We start from the raw sequence: 20,000 nt of genomic DNA, 5'->3' as shown, positions 1-20,000 counted from the left end.
CAATATATATATATATATATATATATATATATATATATATATATATATATATATATATATATATATATATGTGTGTGTGTGTGTGTGTTAAAGATACATCAAGTGGTAAGCACAAATACCTGACACTGAGGTCCCTGTGAGAGTATGTTGCTCTAGTGTTGAGACCCTTGTAATCAGATCTCACATGCATTGGGTGGACCACGTGGTTCAAATGAAAGATTGTAAGCTGCCGACAATTTTTTTTTATGGGAAATGAAAAATGGCAAGCGCCCTCAAAATAAGCCTAGGAAGAGGTTCAGGGACTGTACAAAGAACAATTTGAAAGTCCTGCATGTGAGAAGAACTTACTCTGCCAAGGCCGAAGTGGTGAAAGTTTGAACGTGAAAATTGTGATGTTCTAGAGAAAAAAAAAAAAAAAGCAGGCCCACAGCAATCTGAAGCGAAAGCTTGGCAATGGTTTAATAGATGGTCTTAATCATAACACACAGAGCTGGAAATGCGACACTTGTGAACGAGTGATTTTGTCAAAAGCTGGCTACATCAACCACCTTAAGTCACACAAAACTCCTGTTTAGGTGAACTTTGTACCTATTAGTCCGAACCAAACGATTTGTTTAATATACAACACAATTTGCAAGTTTACTGTTGATTTGAGAAGACATATGATTGTTCATGGAAATACTCTTGAGCCTCCAGAGCTTCAAGATATGCAAATCTGAAGGACTTAGAGGTCTTTTGTAGCTGTTTATGGTAATCTATAATATAAAGCTGAACCTCTGTGTGTGTCTGGTCACGAATAGGCTCCTATATGGTTGACTATTATAGAAAACTGATCACATATAATGATAGAAGATGTATCGAAACACAGCAATGGGTATGTTTGATCTGGCATAATGATGATTCATTAAAATTGGGGAGTCTGCGCATGCGCCTGGTCCACAAAGTATGGAAATAAAAAATTTAAAAATTAAAAAAAAAAAAACGTTTACAAGTGTTTTTGATATAGATGTACATAAGAATACTTTGATAAGTATGTTTTAACTTAAATAAGGATGGTATAATAAAATTGTGGGGTGTGCGTTCGTGCCTGGCCTCCATAGAATCGAAATAGGCACAAACTTTAATAAAGACTTTTCATACCTTTCTGCGTAAGTATACTTTGATAATTATGTTTCAGTTTGAAGAAATATGGTACATTAAAATTATGGGATGTTCGTTCGCGCCTGACCTCCATAGAATGGAAATATGTCACAAAGTTTAACAAGGTTTTTTAATATAGATCCACAGAATATTGTGATAAGTGTTTCAGTGTGAACAGGTATGGTATAATAAATGATGGGATTGATCTATTTTATTTTTACTTTCATCATATTTTGCTTTGATTTTGATACCCCCAAATTCGAAGCTATCTCTTTACAACCCTTCCTTTTCATAGCCTATCATACTTTAATAAATCAGTCCATTTTCTGTAGGCTGTTTTTGAACCCAGTCAACGAGGGGTACTTTTGCTAGTATATATATAAATAGGTTGAGAATTTTCTTGTTGGATATTATTAGTTTGATTCAAGTTGCGGATAGCTAGCTTTATTTGTTTATCTACAAACGGGTTTGGGAATTGGTTATTGACTAAAACTTGTTAAAGAAGACCAGAAGAAAATCGGCACGGGGGACAGATATAAACATTGTTTTAGATTTGAAACCGACGGTACCAATGTTTTTCTGATCCTCTGTAGCACAAATATAAATATAAAATGAAGGACAATTTGGCCTGATTACGTAGTCTCTCTGATAAGAGAGACACTGCAGAAACATGTATGCACATATGTAGTCAATAACGTTTGTATAAATAAGCATACTGTAAACACACTCTGTTCATTTTTTTTCATTTAAGGTGGTGACTTGAAACTTTCTTATGCACATATTAAACCATTTCCAACTATTCATTCAATAAAAAACAAATGGTGCTTATGTAGATTGGTGGTCTTTTCAGTACTACTACAATTTATCGCCGAAAATGGAGACGCCATTTTTTTTCGGGCACCAGTATTTTAAACTATGAAGCATGAAATAAAAAATTTTAAAAAATAAACTAGATAATTATTGCTTCCGGAAAAAAACAACTAATTATTACATACCCCAGCGTAGTATAAACACACCTAACCGCCCCATGTTATGAACGGCTTTCGAGGTTTGTGGGGATGTTTATTCTGGAAGCCGTTCTTAACATGGGGAGGTTTGGGGTGTTTATACAACGCTGGGACACCTAGTAATTAGTTCTTTTCGGAAGTAATCACTACCTAGTTTATTTTTTATTTTTTTAATTTATTTCATGCTTCAACATAGTTCAAAATACTGATTTCTCCCTCTGATTCTGACGACAGGTGCCCGAAAGAAAATGGTGTCTCCATTTTCGACGATAAACTGTAGTAGTACCATCTTTTCACCCAATAAATCTCGGGTGACAACATTATTATGTAGTTCAGTTCAGTGTCATGTTGAAATTAGTATAAATTCCAAAAATTACAAAAAACGATTTTGTAGAATATGTGCTAGATTTATTGGCGCTTCTATATCATACAAACGGAGAAGAAGAAAAAAAAAATCGTGTTTCATGTTAAACAAATGATACCTATGCAATTGTCAGGTCTCAAGCAGTAACATATCCAAAGATTACGAAAAACGATAAGGTATAAAAATAATTATTAATGAGCAATTTGTGAAAGGAAGTGAAATCACGGTAGTACGCCTACTAAAAAAAAAAAAAAAAAAAAAAAAAAAGAGAAAGAGATAAGTTGACAGGTGAGATAATTAAGTTATGCTGCTTACGTCACGTGAGAACGTAATTAAAAATATAAACTTCATCGGAAACAGTTTTTTATTATTAATTATTTTTCTACCCTATCGTTTTCCGTAATTTTTGGATATGTTACTATTTGCAATATGACATTTACATAGGTACGATTTGTTTCACTTGAAATTCAATATATATTTATTTTTTTCGTTTGTATGATATAGAAGAAGCAGAAGCACCGATGTATTTTTAACGAAAAATCATCCACAATTACGTTCTGAGATTGTGTTTAAAAATGGCAGACCGTTAATTTAAGAGAGATAAGTCAGTTTGTCATACTGAATTGGTAGCACATCTCTTCCGCATCACTGGAACATTTTTCGTAATTTTTTAAATCTAAATTTCGACATGGCACGTAAGTACGTAATAATGTTTGCACCTGAAATGCGTTGGTTTAAAAGATCATCAGTCTACACAGACACACAAAAAATTTGGATTCCATGGTTTCATGTCTTTCCACCAGATGTAAGCATGCTTCGTTGATCGCTGTTCTCATGCCTTTTCATAACAAATCCAAGGTAGACAACTCTGCCTTAGCATTTCATATTGGCAAATAAATAACCACAGATATTGGCAGAGTTTATACCTTCTTGGCAAACGCATGCATTCAGAGGACGACTGTGAGAAAAAGAGAAAAAATGCTGAAGTAATAAAATTTAATGAATTTAATAAATTTCAATAAGCATGTCCTTGTATATCGCACACATATTCTTGACACAAAATGCAGAGTTTACGCAAACAAGTGGCCAGTCACCGCTGAATTGTCTAGTAGTACAGAATGATTTGAAAGTTTTATTACCCTATCAAAAAAAAAGAAAAAAAGAAAGAAAAGAAAAGGTACTTATGCATGATACAGACCGTGCTGAAATAATAACGCAGTTAAAATCAAGTTCCGTCCGTCTGTGTTTACACTCTTCGTCAGCTGATATTTGCGCTTCACGATGAATTCTCTGGAAAAAGGTCCCTCCCGATTAATGTTTACAAGCTTTAAAAGATGCAGACAAATGTGCTGGCTGTTCTCCAGAATAACAGAAGCGTTTAAAACTGGTAAATATTAACCAGAAGTGACTTTTCCGGGGCATTCATCATGAAGCAAAAGCGACGCTTAATTTTAACCAATAACATTATTATTTATAAACCTATTCTGAAAAATGGGAAGGGGAGAGCGTTTTGTAATTATTTTGTACTTTCACCTAACAATTAAAATATGTCCCACTAAGCTTCAACATCTGTCCCATCGCTGCAATGTTGCATCTCTGTGCCTGTTTTACAAGTATTTTAATGGAATGTGATCTGATGAACTCGTTGCACTTGTGCCCCCTCGACGTACATATCCCTGACAAACTCGCTTAGCAACAAAATCACACCTCTTCACTGCTAAGGTCCTTAAATGCCAGAAAACTTTCTACGCTAATAGTTTCTTCTCTCGAACAGCTAGACTTTGGAATTCCCTTCCTGCTACCCGCTTCCCTGACTGCACTGATATGCAGAAGTTTAAATGTAATGTAAATCAACATCTTGTTAATCTTTCATAGGCATGATCCTAAATAGTAGTCTTTTACGTTCAAGTGGCGATATGCTATGTTTGGGGTGAAGGTGAGTGAGTAATAAAAACAGAAATTTCCAGCTACGGTATAGCTGGAAATGTCTTCTCAATTATGTGCTTACAGTTATATCTCATAGGATTAGCAAATCTCTCGACTAGGGCATTTACTCTTGACATATCAAAGGCCTTTGATAGAGTATGGCATAAAGGTTACTTCACAAGATCTCCAACTTCGGTATAGCTGGAAATGTTTTCTCGATTATTAAATCATTTCTGTCTGATAGGCTCATAAGAGTAGTGATTGATGGGCAAAAATCAGAGGCCCACAGTATTAATGCTGGAGTCCCTCAGGAGTCCATTCTGAGCCCAACTCTCTTCCTGATCTACATCAATGATCTCCCAAGACAATCATTTGTTGACATCTATGCTGATGACACAACCATCTATGGCAACACAGCAAAGGCCATAAATGACAAAGTTCTCACTTATTCTCTCTCCTCTGATCTTGAGGGCATGGTACAGTGGGGGAAGAGGTGACTAGTTACTTTTAATGCATCCAAAACCAAGCTCCTATCTTTACATCATCAACACTCTGATCCCCATCTGGCATCAATTGAAATGGATGGCTCTCGTCTTGGGGAGGCTCCATGTTTTGACAAGCTTCTGGGTTTGACGTTTACTCCTGATCTGAAATGGAACACGTACATCAAGTCTGTTGCCAAGGTCGCTGGGAAGATGGCGGGATCCTTCTACCACTCTAGAAGATATCTCACTACTGATGCAATTCTCTATCTGTATAAAAGCCAAGTACGTCCAAGGATGGAGTACTGCTACTACATCTGGGCAGGAGCTGCTAAAAACAGACTATCCTGCCTTGACAGAGTACAAAATAGACTTCGTGGCTTAGTGGGGAATGCCCTTTTCTCTTCCCTGCAACCTCTCTCCCACAGAAGAGACGTTGCGAGCCTGTCTTTGTTTTATCGTAATTTTCATGGCAAGTGCTCGTCTGAACTCCAATCTCTGGTCCCCCCTCGCCAATCTTTCATGATAAACACCCGTCTAGCTGAAACCACTGTCAGTAATTTTCCCCACTCTTTATCTGTGCATGCCTAAATCAAAGCGTAGATTCCACGAACAAAGCTTCTTTCTTAGAAGTGCACGACTGTGGAACTCTCTTCCGTTTGCCTGTTTCCCACCTGACTATAACTTGGATGTCTTCAAGTCCAACATAAACAAATTCCTAATAAACTGCCCCCTTAAGTAAGACATTTTATCAAATCTCCAATACTAACGATTACTACGATACTATCCCATTGATTACTGTACATGCAATAACCCTTATCCCCGAGTGGCTTCCAAGCCTTGATAAGTGGTGATCTCTATGTAAAAAAAATTAAAAAATAGAGAAAAGATACTGTAAAAAATGAATTTAACTTAAAAATCCTATCTAAAACTAGCACGGTCCCATATTATTCAGGAGTAGCAAAAAAGTTACAGCAATAGAGTAACTAACAATGCAGCTGTGCAAAGCACACGTCCTGGATTCGATTTATTATCTTTAAGAACTATAAAAGAAAATAAGGTCTTAATGCAGAATACGGATCGTGCTGAAATAATAGCGTTATTATGTAGAAACCCAATCTTAAGATAGGGAGGATGAGGGTTTTTTCTAAGTATTTTTGTACTTTCACCGAATAATTTAATAAACATCGCATGATCCATGCTGTGACACGTGACATAATTATATGGAATAAGTCAGAGAGAGTTGCAACCTTGATTGAAGTGAGTGTTCCTAATGATGGAGGTCTTGAGCTGAAAGGGAGAAATAGACCAAATATCAAGGTCTCATGTATGATATGAAAAGAAACTGGAATCTTAGGGAGATATCAATCATACCAGTTATTATAGGTGCCACGGGGCTTATGAAAAAGAACCTGAAGTCCTACCTAATTAATATTTCTGGTGAACCAAGTGCAAAAGAGATCCAGAAAATTGCACTTAAGGGAACAACGAGGATACTAAAAAGAACTCTCGGCTGGTTTCAATAAAAAGCAGGGCAATGTTGGCAGCTGGTTTGGCTGTCCCATACCCAGCGTTACAATCTTCAAAGGAAGAAAATTAAAAAAATAAAAGTATTAAGATTATTATTCTGGAACCCATTTTTAACTTGATGAGGGGAGATTTTATAAGTATTTTGTACTTCCATCTAACAATTTGATAAACAAAAGAAACCATAAAAGTTTAATTCAGTATGAAAATCATATCCGAAAAATAGCATGGCCCATATTCTGCATAAGTACTCCAAAGCACAGTACTGATGCATATTGTAAATCAGACGTATCTCAGCATCTGCTCGGTTTTGGCCGGAACATGACGTCAACAGCCGGATTATGCCGAGCAACAGCTCGGGTTTAGATGTTGTCTGACGTAACATGCCAATCAGCCAATCACAACACGTTGATGTCATGTTCGGCGAAAGCCGAGAGAACGCTGAGATACGCCTGGTTAACAATATGCACCTGCACCCAAATAACAATATGTTTCGGAATTTTTGAGACGAGGATCGTTAATTTAGATTTTTCAGAACGTTTCGGCCGATGTAACCTGATCTTCTTCAGGTGCAGTTTTTGAACGTAGGAATTTCCTTTGCATATTCACTTGAAATTATTGGACTACTATTCTCATCTTGGGGCTTGTAGTCAAAACGTTTCGGAAGAGACACGCATCAAAACATTGTAGATATAACAACGAAAGTGAGATTAGTAGTCTGAATAATTCAAATCATACAAAATGTTAACCCTTATCTAAAGAATTCCTTTCTCTTTCTTAATTTATATATATATATATATATATATATATATATATATATATATATATATATATAAAAATTAAGAAAAAGAAATATATATATTTAGTTTATTTATACAAACATTGATGGCTACATATATGCATATATGTTTCTGTAATCACTCGTTATTGGGGAGATTACGTCTTCAGGCCAAGAATTTCCCTCGAAAACTCTCCTATAATGGCTGATTACAGAAACATGTATGCACATATGTAGCCATCAAAGTTTGTATAAATAAATTAAATATACCTGCTCTGTTAACTCATTGAGGCATTTTTGGTAGACACATGTTATTTCAGTGGATGTACTTCTAGGAAACTAAGCTACACAGCCATAATATATATATATATATATATATATATATATATATACGAGGGGCGTTCCAGAAATAATGTTTCTTAATTTTTATTTCGCACGAATCGATCAGAGGGAACTGCAAATTGCATTGATGATGACTAAATATATGAATTCATGACCTGAAAATTTAATCTCTCTGTTGCATATATTGATGGTGTGAGACTCTAAGCAAGCTATCACTGTCATGGACGTGCATCAGAGGCAGAGATGCATCATTGAGTTCCTGGCAAAATTGCATTGAAAATATTTATGACTATGTAGAAAAATAAGTTCTGGAGCACAAAAGGTTCGTCGTTGTAATGATATCACTTCTGTCTTCGAAAAGAAACAGCTGAAACAGCTTGCGGTATTAATAGAGTGTTTGGTTCAGGAATCACTACTGAACGCACAGCACAATGGTGGTTTAAGAAATTTTGTGCCGGTGACGAGAGTCTTGAAGATGATGAGTGTAGTGGTCGGTCACTGGATGCTGACAACAATCAATTAAGAGCCTTAGTCAAAGCCAATCCACGCACAACTATTTGAGAACTTGCCTCTGAATTAGACGTAACGTATACAACGATTTTCAATTACTTGAGAAAGATTGCAGAAACAAAAAAAATGATAACTGGTTGCTTCATTAATTAATGACAACCGAAAGAAACGCCATTATGAGGTGTCATCTCCCCTTCTTTTTATGCAACAAGAATAACCTGTTTCTTGACCAGGTTTTTACTTGTGATGAAAAGTGTTTTTTTTTTTTTATGAGAACTGGCGACACTCAGCTCAGTGATTAAACGCCAACAAATCTCCACAACACTTCCCCAAGCCAGAGTAAAAAGGTCATGCTGATTGATTGGTGATCAGTGACCGGTCTCATCCATTTCAGTTTTTTCAATGCAGGCGAAACCATTACGGCAGTGAAATACTGTCAACAAATGGATGAAATGTATCAGAAACTTCAACAACAACACCGACCATTAGGCAATACAAAAGATTCAATTCTCCTTCACGACAATGCCCGACCGCACGTTGCTGAACCGACCTTGTATATGTTGAACGAATTGGACTACGAAATTCTGCCTCATCTGCTATACTCTCGGGACCTCTCATATACCAACTACCACTTTTTCAAGCATCTCGACAACTTTCTGCGTGAGAAATGCTTCAAAAACCTTAAGTGATATCAAAAACTTAAGTGATATCAAAAACTTAAGTGATATCAAAAACTTAAGTGATATCAAAAACTTAAGTGATATCAAAAACTTAAGCGATATCAAAAACTTAAGTGATATCAAAAACTTAAGTGATATCAAAAACTTAAGTGATATCAAAAACTTAAGTGATATCAAAAACTTAAGTGATATCAAAAACTTAAGCGATATCAAAAACTTAAGTGATATCAAAAACTTAAGCGATATCAAAAACTTAAGTGATATCAAAATACTTAAGTGATATCAAAAACTTAAGCGATATCAAAAACTTAAGCGATATCAAAAACTTAAGTGATATCAAAAACTTAAGTGATATCAAAAACTTAAGTGATATCAAAAACTTAAGTGATATCAAAAACTTAAGTGATATCAAAAACTTAAGCGATATCAAAAACTTAAGTGATATCAAAAACTTAAGCGATATCAAAAACTTAAGTGATATCAAAATACTTAAGTGATATCAAAAACTTAAGCGATATCAAAAACTTAAGTGATATCAAAAACTTAAGTGATATCAAAAACTTAAGTGATATCAAAAACCTAAGTGATATCAAAAACCTAAGTGATATCAAAAACTTAAGTGATATCAAAAACTTAAGTGATATCAAAAACCTAAGTGATATCAAAAACCTAAGTGATATCAAAAACTTAAGTGATATCAAAAACTTAAGTGATATCAAAAACTTAAGTGATATCAAAAACCTAAGTGATATCAAAAACCTAAGTGATATCAAAAACTTAAGTGATATCAAAAACTTAAGTGATATCAAAAACTTAAGTGATATCAAAAACTTAAGTGATATCAAAAACTTAAGCGATATCAAAAACTTAAGTGATATCAAAAACTTAAGTGATATCAAAAACCTAAGTGATATCAAAAACTTAAGTGATATCAAAAACTTAAGTGATATCAAAAACTTAAGTGATATCAAAAACTTAAGTGATATCAAAAACTTAAGTGATATCAAAAACCTAAGTGATATCAAAAACTTAAGTGATATCAAAAACTTAAGTGATATCAAAAACGCCTTCAGCCACTTCATTGCCACCAGGACGATAGATTTTTACATTACTGTTTTGTGTTGACAAATGTGTGTTAATACTGATGGTACTTATTTCGATCAATAAATCTTTGTTTGAGTTGAGATATGTTCATCTGAATTTAAAAGTTAAGTTAACTTTCTTGTCAACTTAATATATTAATATATGTATAATTAATTATATATATATATATAATTAAGAATAACATACATATATATATGATGATGATGATGATGATGACGATGATGAACTCTTCCGTCAATTTCAATGTATGAGCTTCTACCACAACAAATAAGTTGTTCGGAAATCCACACAGATGATTTGTTTATAGCGGTGAAGGCTTTGTGTAGAACCATTCATGCTTTTTGGTATTACTGCTAACCTTTGTCAGTGCAAATGACTGCCACACAACAGATTATACAGCAAAATGCAGGTTTTTACATACGAGTTTCCTTCTCCTAGATACATGCCTTAACGAAGACTGGCGATGCATCTCTCCCAGTGAATTAATACGTCGGGTTATATATATATATATATATATATATATATATATATATATATATATATATATATATATATATAATTAAGAATAACTTATGACTTTATGTCATAGTTGATAAGATGAGGATAGTTTTTAGAAGGTCGGAGGTTACATCGGTTGAAACATTGTAAGAATAACATTCAAGGTTAAAACTGTATTCTGAATAATACCAATTCTGAATACACGTCTCAAAAATTCCAAAACATAAAACAATGTAAAAAATAAGTTAAGTAAATAACTAACTGATAATAAGTGAACCATTAGTTATGTAAACCTATTGATTTTCCAACTTCGATTTATTATCGATTTGTTCTACGTTGCATTGGAGCGTTTAGCGAGTGATGTGCCACATACTGAGGTTAATTCCTGTTATATTTTAAACAGACATTTTCAATCATCTTTTGAACGACATAATCCTGACTGCAGCTTAAAGAACACTCTCCTTAATCCTTATTCCTTTCTACATTGTTGCATCGTGTGATATTATCCACTACTCGTCTCTCAACACCGGGCAATGCCAGGTGACCTTACTAATCTGTAATATAAACTTTTAAAAAATCATTTCTCTCTCTCAATAAAACAGATTAAAAAAACAACATTTCAGTGACTGATGACCACAAAAATGGGGGGGGGGGAAGGGCGGATGGGAGTTGGAAATCGTTCACAAAAATGTTGGAAAGTTTTTAAAAAATATATATATTGATAATGCATAAAAAATATATTGATAATACATAAAAAATATATTGATAATGCAAAAAAAATATATTGATAATGCATAAAAAATATATTGATAATGCATAAAAAAAAGAATTGATTGATAAAATGGAGTGAGGGTGGGGGATAAAATGCAATCCTTCTGGGAGATTTGGTATTAACATTCAAGGGGAGATAATTCACTAATTATCTCTTGGATAGGACGAGCATGATTCATCAAACTGGAGAAGGAATAGACTTTTTTTAACTTGTTGCTATGTTTTTCTCATTAAAAGGTTGGTTCTTTCATTCAGCAGGGGCGCACCCGCAGATTTATGCTTTCCTTCCGTTCAGTAAGACAAATGAACTACAATACTTTAACTATTTTTATGTATATATAATTTTTTTTCCTGATTTTTATATAATGTTGCTATTTATTTGCCTCTCCACGAGGGCAGAGTTAGACACAAGGTCGGGTTTTAATGTGAGGAAAATCCAGCTCCCCCAAAAGGGGCATTCTGGATTGGATCAAAAATTTTTAAAAATGTCTCAGTCATGAAGGATTTTTCCTCCACTTACCGAGGACAGAAAAAGTGAAGTGTAGCATCAGAACAGTTACTACACTGTGATCTTAGCCTGAAAGCCAAAAACTTCATGGCTTAAAAATATTTGCTAATATTTTTCCTCTGAGGAGATGAATAAGCATTGAAAACTCATGGGTTAAGGAAATAGATTTATTCGATTGTATTCTTTGTTTTCAAATAATGAAAAATTCTATATTTGAAGATTAACTTTTTCAAATCATAAAATGTACATACATAAATTTTGATTCATTTGCTCTATCTTGTATATTGAGCAATTTTATTGGCTGGGATTGTCTTATATAAAATATTATGTCTAATAATATTTTGCATACCAGTAGATATATTTCATTTCATTATTCTGAAATATCTATCTATCTATCTATCTATCTATCTATCTATCTATCTATCTATCTATATATATATATATATATATATATATATATATATGTATGTATATATATAGTTTTAAATAAAATAGGCGGAAGTTTCTCAAGAGCTCTTTCGGCTATCATCTCATCAGGAGAAAATCGATAGCGTGCAAAATAATATTATGTCGAAACTTTAAAGAGTTCTAATGGGGAACTATTGAATGTGTCAAAAGTACGGGGACAACTAAAATTAAGTTTATTAGCGTTTAAAAACGATGATAACCGAAAGAGCTATTGAGAAACTTCCGCCTATTTTATTTAAAACTATATATAAATTCTGTATCTCCAAACATATATATATATATATATATATATATATATATATATATATACCTCCAAACATTTATATATATATATATATATATACCTCCAAACATTTATATATATATATATATATATATATATATATATATATATATATATATATACCTCCAAACATTTATATATATATATATATATCTCCAAACATATATATATATATATATATATATATATATACCTCCAAACATTTATATATATATATATATATATATATATATATATATATATATATATATATATATATATATATATATATATATGTTGCATTAAACTGTTCGTAACATAGTCCCCTAAATCATCTACTGATGAGAAGCGTTAGGCTTTAAAATACCAAGGTATAAAAGCATATAACAGCTCCCCCAGTTTATGTTTGTTTTTTCCTTATTATATCGGTAAATAAATCTATCTATACCAATATATTATTTTTATCTTGTTTATAATCCTCTTATCATATTTAAGCTCAACCGTACCTGTTGAGCTTCAAACATCTAATGAATCCTTCAATACTTTTTTTAACCCCTTCAAATATTATATGTGTGTGTGTGCGTGTGTGTGTGTGTGTGTATGTGTGTGTGTGTGTGCGTGTGCGCGTGTGTGTGTGATTCCTATAATACACAGGATAACAATAGGATAAATTTCAAATGCATATAGCTTACAAAATATTGATAATTTTATGAGCAAAAAAAAAGAAATCTCCAATTCATTAATCTCTTTTGTTTTTCACGAGTCAATAAAAAAAAAAGTGATTTTGAAGCCTTTAAGCTGTTGATCAAAAAGGATTTTACGACAAGGATTACGTTTTATTTGCAAAAGTTAGCTGTTATCATTTATTCTTGTTCCTTAACGAAAGAGAAAACATAAATTTTCAAATGCGCCTCAGTTATATTAAAGAAAGAACAATTTAAATTAATTACTTAAGTGCATTTGTTGCTGCAATTGCTGACGTTTGATGCTGGTCCTGTGCAGTTCTAGGAGGTCCACCTTCCCAAACTTTGCCTTTCTCTCTTTGAGAAGGGGTTAGCTTATTGCTAATTGTCTGAAAATGGGAATGCCGATGGGGCTGTTTAGGCATTTTTTTTCAGATCAAAGTATACTATCCTCGAGAGAGGAGGTGACTCTTCAATCCCACTTGTCGACCCTTGTGTCACATTTCTTATCGTGGGAGAGAGATGAATACCATCTAGGATTTAAGCTGGATTTAAGCTGAAGTTAGCAATAATTACATCCGGTTAGTCGAGCTATGGTTCATAAATCAGACTGTAAAATTCATAATTAGATTTAAAATCGGTTGCATTCAGGTGTATTTATCATTGAACAATGAAGCATATTTTATTCTTAACAGCAAGTTATAATATTTACTGCATGTATGAAAGTAGTTCCTCAATATTACTACAAATTGTGCATGTTTTGAGACGGTTCATGAATTCTATTGACGATTCTATGTGTTGCAATATTTTTTTATATAACTAGAGGGTATGAAAAATAGGTTCTTTGATATGACAGAGGCGCGTTCAAAATGGATGTTTCTATTCAAAGCCCAAATGAATTATAATACTTCACTTTTTCATTTTAAACTTAAATTCATGTCATTGTCACCGAACAAGCAGTAAGGCCAGGCATATAAAGTCAATACTATGTTCCTTGATATGACAGAGACGCATTCAAAATGAATGTTTTTGTTTACAGCACAATTGAAACACAATACTTGAATTTTTTCATTTTAAACTTTAATTCAAGCCGTTATATATAAAAAGCAATTTCATAAAATTAACAGTAGGTTCTCTACAGTGCAATGTAGACTACAATGTATTGTGGACTAAGTCACTGCGGGAGGTGGGTATGTGAAACTTCCTCCTGGTGCACCGTGATTTGCTTAAAAAATGGGTGATTTCACAAATTTCGACGATGATAAAACATTCGTTAATCAACATTAAATCCTGGGCAATGTCGGATCTCCCTGCTGGGAAATATTATTTATGAAACTTACTGTAGGTTAATTTTTTTATGATTGTATTTCCATTTTTCGTCTTTGAGATTACCATACGATAAATGTTTTCTCTTGTGTGTTTTCTTGTTTTGTTAGCGTTTTAAAATTTAATCAGCGATATTCTGGCAGGTTGCATAAGCTGCCAGAATATGCCGGCACAATACCACGGGAAAAAACGGGCCATTCTCTGCACTAGTATAAAGAGGAGTTACTATTCTAGATAATGACAATGATCATTTTTCTCAGATTTCAACTGTTTTTAGGAAATTCTAGCAAAAGCAGCAGTACATGCACCATTTTTAAAGTCTAACCTTTCATCACCCTTGGCAACATGGTACTATCACTGCTACCTGACTAACAGGACTCCAGCAAAAATCCAGGAGGAATCAGTATCATGGTCTGTTATCTTCTGGTAATTTCTGCTTTTGTGTGTGGTAAGCAAAAACGTATCAAAACCGCAAAACCGTAAATTAATGGAGTGAAAGGAGCAACATTTCTGGTCTCAATGTCAGGAGTAAACACTTGTAATTCTGAAGATTAGTGAATAGTTGCGACTAATGAGGAGGACTACATACAGATGAGAAAATCCTAAGGCACGATCTTTGTGAGCTGTATACAGAAATGCGACTCACCTCACAAAGAACCAAAAACAAAGCAGCAGCGACGCTCCACAAAGTATAATGTGGTAATGTTAGAGTCCTGCTGTCTGTTACTCCAATTCTTTAATGGGGATTCTGGCACCCAAAAATAAAAAATAAATATTTAGACCGCGACCTCATTGTTAAAATCCGGGAGGAATCAACCTTAGGATCCTTCATTCTCTGGTCATCTTTGCCATCGTGTGTGGCAAACAAGAGTGTTTCCGATGCGAAACTGCAAATCTATGGAGTAGGGATTGCTTATGCTACGGATAATGAGGAGGACTTCAGGCAGATCAAGTAATCTTGAAACACGATCTTTGTGAGTGCTGTGCAAAGGACCAGACGGATTCTCTCAACGACAACAACAACAGCAGCAGCAGCAGCAGCAACCAGCCCAAAATATACCAACACCAACAATGCTAACAACAAGAGTGTCTTAAAAAAAAATATGACCGGTTCAGGTGAAGGAAGAGAGCAGGTCAGATTTAATTTATCTGTGTTTTAATGTTTTGGCTTTTCAGAAAAAAAAAATGGATCATTAAGAAAAAAAACATTAATTAAAACTTGAATTGGTTGAAAAATTAAAAAAAAAAAAAAAAAAAAAAAAGTTCTGGATATGAATTGATGGAAATAAAAATTTTAGACTTAAAGCAAACACTAGAATTCAAATCTGTAGAGAGAGAAGGAGAGTGAAAGACGGAGGAAGGGGGTATTATTTTTTTCATTTAAAAATCGATTCATAAATAAAAAAAGAGAGAGAGAGAATGCATAAAAGCTGATAGATGGTCCATGCAAAACCAATAAGTCGGGTTTACTATACCAGATTGTCGACTTTTATCTACAAATAAAAAAAGAATGAAAAAAAAAAGAAAAAAGAAAATACAATAATAATTTTTTTCATTCATGAACCAAAATTGAAAAGAAAAAAAGTGAACAGCCATTCCAGTGAAACTCTTTCTGAATGGAAGCAAGGTCATTCATTAAAAAAATAAAAACATAAAAAAAATCAAAGAAAAGTATTTAAGAAACAACAACAAACAAAAAAGTAAAAATTAAAAAAAATAAATGAATAAAAGAAGCCATTTTCTTATTTATTGCTATAAGTGTGGTATTTATTTATTTATTTATTTATTACCCATGGAGATTTACTATCTGTCTGAAGCCGAAAATATACAACTACTTCTATTAATGCTGTTGGTTGGTTGTTTTTGTTTTACAGCATATTAACCCTTTTCAGGTTATTTAATGCCGAATCCAGTGATTTTGAAGAAATTTTTTTTTAATAGAATAGATTTCTTTTTTTTTTTTTTTTCAAGTCGGTTTCTATTTAACCCATAGTTGGGACCCTAACAGATACTACCACTCCGGGTCAGAGTGGACCTGGGAACAATGGCAATTAAAGGGTGGCTCCACACTCCCCAAAGCCCATAAGCTGGGGCCTCACCATCGGATATAGTTTAAGGTCATATCCAGAACCTCTGCTAAAGTACTATTATCTCTATCTCTACTATTACATAAAGGTCATTTTGAGATTGAATTACTTTCTCATAGGTACCGAAACGGCTGAGCCCATCTTTTGCAAATTTTACACAAAGGCAATTTATATGTCTGGCAGTGTTCATAGAAAGGTTTTGTACAGAAACTCATCTGATAAGTATCAAAAATAAAAAAATAAAAAATCCGATCTTAAAAATAGTCTTTCTTCTTTTATAGGTAAAAAGAATTTCTGCAGGGAAATATTTTATGTTACACCGGTGTAACTTTTTTATCTGTAAGAGAAGAATGATTATTTTTAAGATCGCCAAGCCCAAATATCAGCTGCCGTGATATTATAAATAAACACAGACAGAATTCGATGAACGACATTTGCATTATTTTTATTTATTATTATTATTTCTTTTGCAAATTAGTCCAACAGGTAAATTATTCCTCGTAATATATAATATTCAATAGAGGATCGGTACTATAATAATACATACGCAATCTGCATAAATTAAAATATCGTGTTTAAGCGTATTGTATCGGCGTCCAGCTAGTAAATGCTAAAATCGGTTTACTGTAGGATTTCTATTACTAATGGAGATTTGGTATCTGTTTTTGTCTTTTAATTTTCTTATAATTCTGTTTAAGCTGAAGATGGAGCATCCTACCAAATGCCAAACATTCACCCTCTATCTCATATATTCCGAGAGATCTTTTTAAAATTCTAGCTGTCCCTTTAAGTGCAATTGCTTAAATCTCTCTTGCACTTGGTTCACCGGATATATTTTTTTTTTTGCTAGGTACTTTTTGAAAATTTTTTTCATGAGTCTAGTTCTATAATTACTAGAATCTTCCTAAAATTCCAGTTTCTTTTCATGTCGTACATTGGTATTTTGTTATCATTTTCATATCAGCTCTGTTTAACCCAGCATCATCGGTGACACTAACTTCTACTAAGGTTGCTTCTTTCTTCTTCTGGTTCCATATCAGGTTTAATAGCCCCGTTAACCAAAACGTAGATTCCATGAACAAAACTTCTTTCTTAGAAGTGCATGTGGAACTCTTTTTCTCAAACCGACCGTGTCAAAGAGAGAGTCGGGCGCCATTTTGAATTTTCCAATACATCGGTAAACACTGTATGTTTTTCAAGCTGAATAAACATGTTACAGTAAATAAAAACACGAAAAATATATCCAGTTAGGTAGAAAAGTAACTTATCTTGCCTTTGATAACATTTATTTGTTATATATTTGTTTTTTTGACAACTTTTTCGAATCTATGTGTACAGTAATAAAACCCCGATCTTCAGCCAGTCTATAGAGCCTTTCTTATCTATATAGTCCTGAATGAATTCATCCAGACAATACTTGGCAAACTGTTAGTTGCCCCACTCTTCCAGCTTTTTGATGTATTTTTGGTGACTCTTTTGAACTGTTTTCGTAATAGACTTGTTTTCTCATTCTGTCTTATTTGTAAAGCAGTCTTATCCAAAATGTTTGACCAGTTTTGTGATGTTGTTCTACTGACACTTTTTTCGTGACGTTGGTGTGTGATTGTGAAGTTTGGATGTTGGAAGCTCATCAGATATTGCCCGGTGCTCACAATTGTGGCATGATGCTGATGGTCAATTTCTGAGAAACCCATACCTGATATGTCTTGGAAAGGAATATATTTATTTGCAGTAATTAAGTCGTCTTCATTACAGTAATCGATAAATACAATCTTGTACGTCGTCTTGATGAATGTATGTCCATAGCCGTAGCTTTAAGCTTTTAGCATATATTTTAATGTTTAAATGTCGAACTCTGGAATTTAGATGGAATTGAATGAAACCCTTTTTCACTTCATGAGGGTAGCATGCTCCCGTTCTGTCACTCATGACTGTATAAAAGTCCTGAGTAATTCGCAATTCATATGTATGTGTGCATAAAAATATAATTGTGAATTACTTAGAACCTCTATACAGTCATGGTTGATGGAATGAGAGCATGTTTCTTCTGTGAAGTAAATAAAGGGTTCCCTTCGAAATTCCATCCAAATAGTTTGACAGAAAGAACATTCCCGAGTTCGACAAGATACACCTATAGAAGGTTGGAGGTTACATTGACCGAAATATTATGAAAATGACACTCAAGATGAGAACAGTAGTTCGAAGAATCCCAATAATACAAATTACTTTTTATATATGAATACTTTTATAATCCTATAAAATAGTATCTTCCTTCCAGTGTTTGTGTACAGTAGTGTTGTTAATAAATAGGTTCTAGATTTTGCTTGTTTCTCAATTCAGTAAAAAAAAAAACAAGAAAATGGCTTTGAAAATAATTCATAACAAAATTAAAACAAGCAAATTAAATAAATTCAAACAAAAATAAGTTATAAGCGAGGTGCTAACTTAGGAAATTCATGAGTTGGATTTGAGAAATATAGAAGATAAGGAGTGACACAGAATATATATATAAATAAAATAAAACATAGAAACAAAAGTTTAATTCCATTCATTTTTTTCACACCATTTCAGGAATAATTTTTTTTCAAGGTTGAAGTTGGAAGTAACAGCTTTGTGTTCTTCTAGTGACATATATGGAAGTAGTTTACCCTCATAGTCACTTACTGTTTTCTTTCTTGAGGACTGTAATAACTATTACATCTACTACTACTTATATTTTTATAATATTTCTAGATGTGGGACAAAGTCTTATTGACCTGTGCTTGCTCCGTCATCTTGCATGACAGTGAGATATGTGTATTATTTGGATCCTTGCATCTTGAGTGTTATTCTCACAACATTTTTACCGATGTAACCTCCGATCTTTTTCAGGTGTATCTTGGTTTGATTGCTTTGTCTTAGGGCATATCAACCCTTTTAGGGTTATTTAATGCTGAACGCAGTTATTTTGGAAACATTTTTTATACTTCAAGTTCTTTATGTCTTCAAAAATTTATTCATTAAGTTTGGTTTGGTTGTTGTGTTTTACAACTTTTTTTCAGGTTATTTAATGCGAAATCCAGTTATTTTGGAAATAGTATTCATGTTGCATCCAGTTATTTTGTAGGAGGTTTTTTATTATTCACGCTTTTTGTATCTCCAATCGCTAGTTTGTAGTGTTTGGTTTTGTTGTCGGACTAGAGTCAAGCTCAACAGGGTCTTTTTTCCCTGCCGATCATTCCAAGCCCATTCCCTTGGCTGTGGTTTCGCTAGATAATAGGTAGGGACAGTGGGAATCTCGTTGATCCGTTCATGCGCGTCACTAATTAGATGACAAGGCATTTGGCTATAGTCTCTTGTTTTTTAAGGCCGGTCTTGCCGATGTCCTGGCAGTCTTTATTATATTTTTATTCGTGGAGACTCCCACTGTCCGGATCACTGGGCGGGTTGCACAGCCACTCCAGAGACCGGCATTAGACAGCCCCCTTAATGATTAAACGTGCCACCCGGACTGGCGACCGCACTACCTCGCACACAGAGGTCGTTTTATGTGCAAAA

The 20,000-nt window shown here is 33.6% G+C and overlaps 1 protein-coding gene across 17 annotated transcripts in view; it reads right to left on the bottom strand.

Moving 5' to 3' along the window:
* LOC145256229 (ryanodine receptor-like) overlaps positions 1-20,000 on the bottom strand; it is a 936,895-nt gene that overhangs the window by 644,696 nt on the left and 272,199 nt on the right. For 11 of the 17 annotated variants that reach the window (XM_080114858.1, XM_080114856.1, XM_080114854.1 and 8 more), the window contains exon 6: positions 15,852-15,869. The exons of the other annotated variants lie outside the window; for them this stretch is intronic. In XM_080114858.1, coding sequence (XP_079970984.1) covers positions 15,852-15,869 — 18 coding nt within the window. The remainder of the gene's footprint in view (positions 1-15,851; positions 15,870-20,000) is intronic. 17 annotated transcript variants of the gene reach the window in all.

The sequence above is a fragment of the Euprymna scolopes genome, chromosome 32 (genome assembly GCF_053919585.1).
Source record: "Euprymna scolopes isolate OS-2025 chromosome 32, ASM5391958v1, whole genome shotgun sequence".
In the NCBI taxonomy this organism is placed as follows: domain Eukaryota; kingdom Metazoa; phylum Mollusca; class Cephalopoda; order Sepiida; family Sepiolidae; genus Euprymna; species Euprymna scolopes.
Note: the sequence above shows the minus strand (reverse complement) of the source record. Positions and strands in the feature narration are given on the sequence as shown.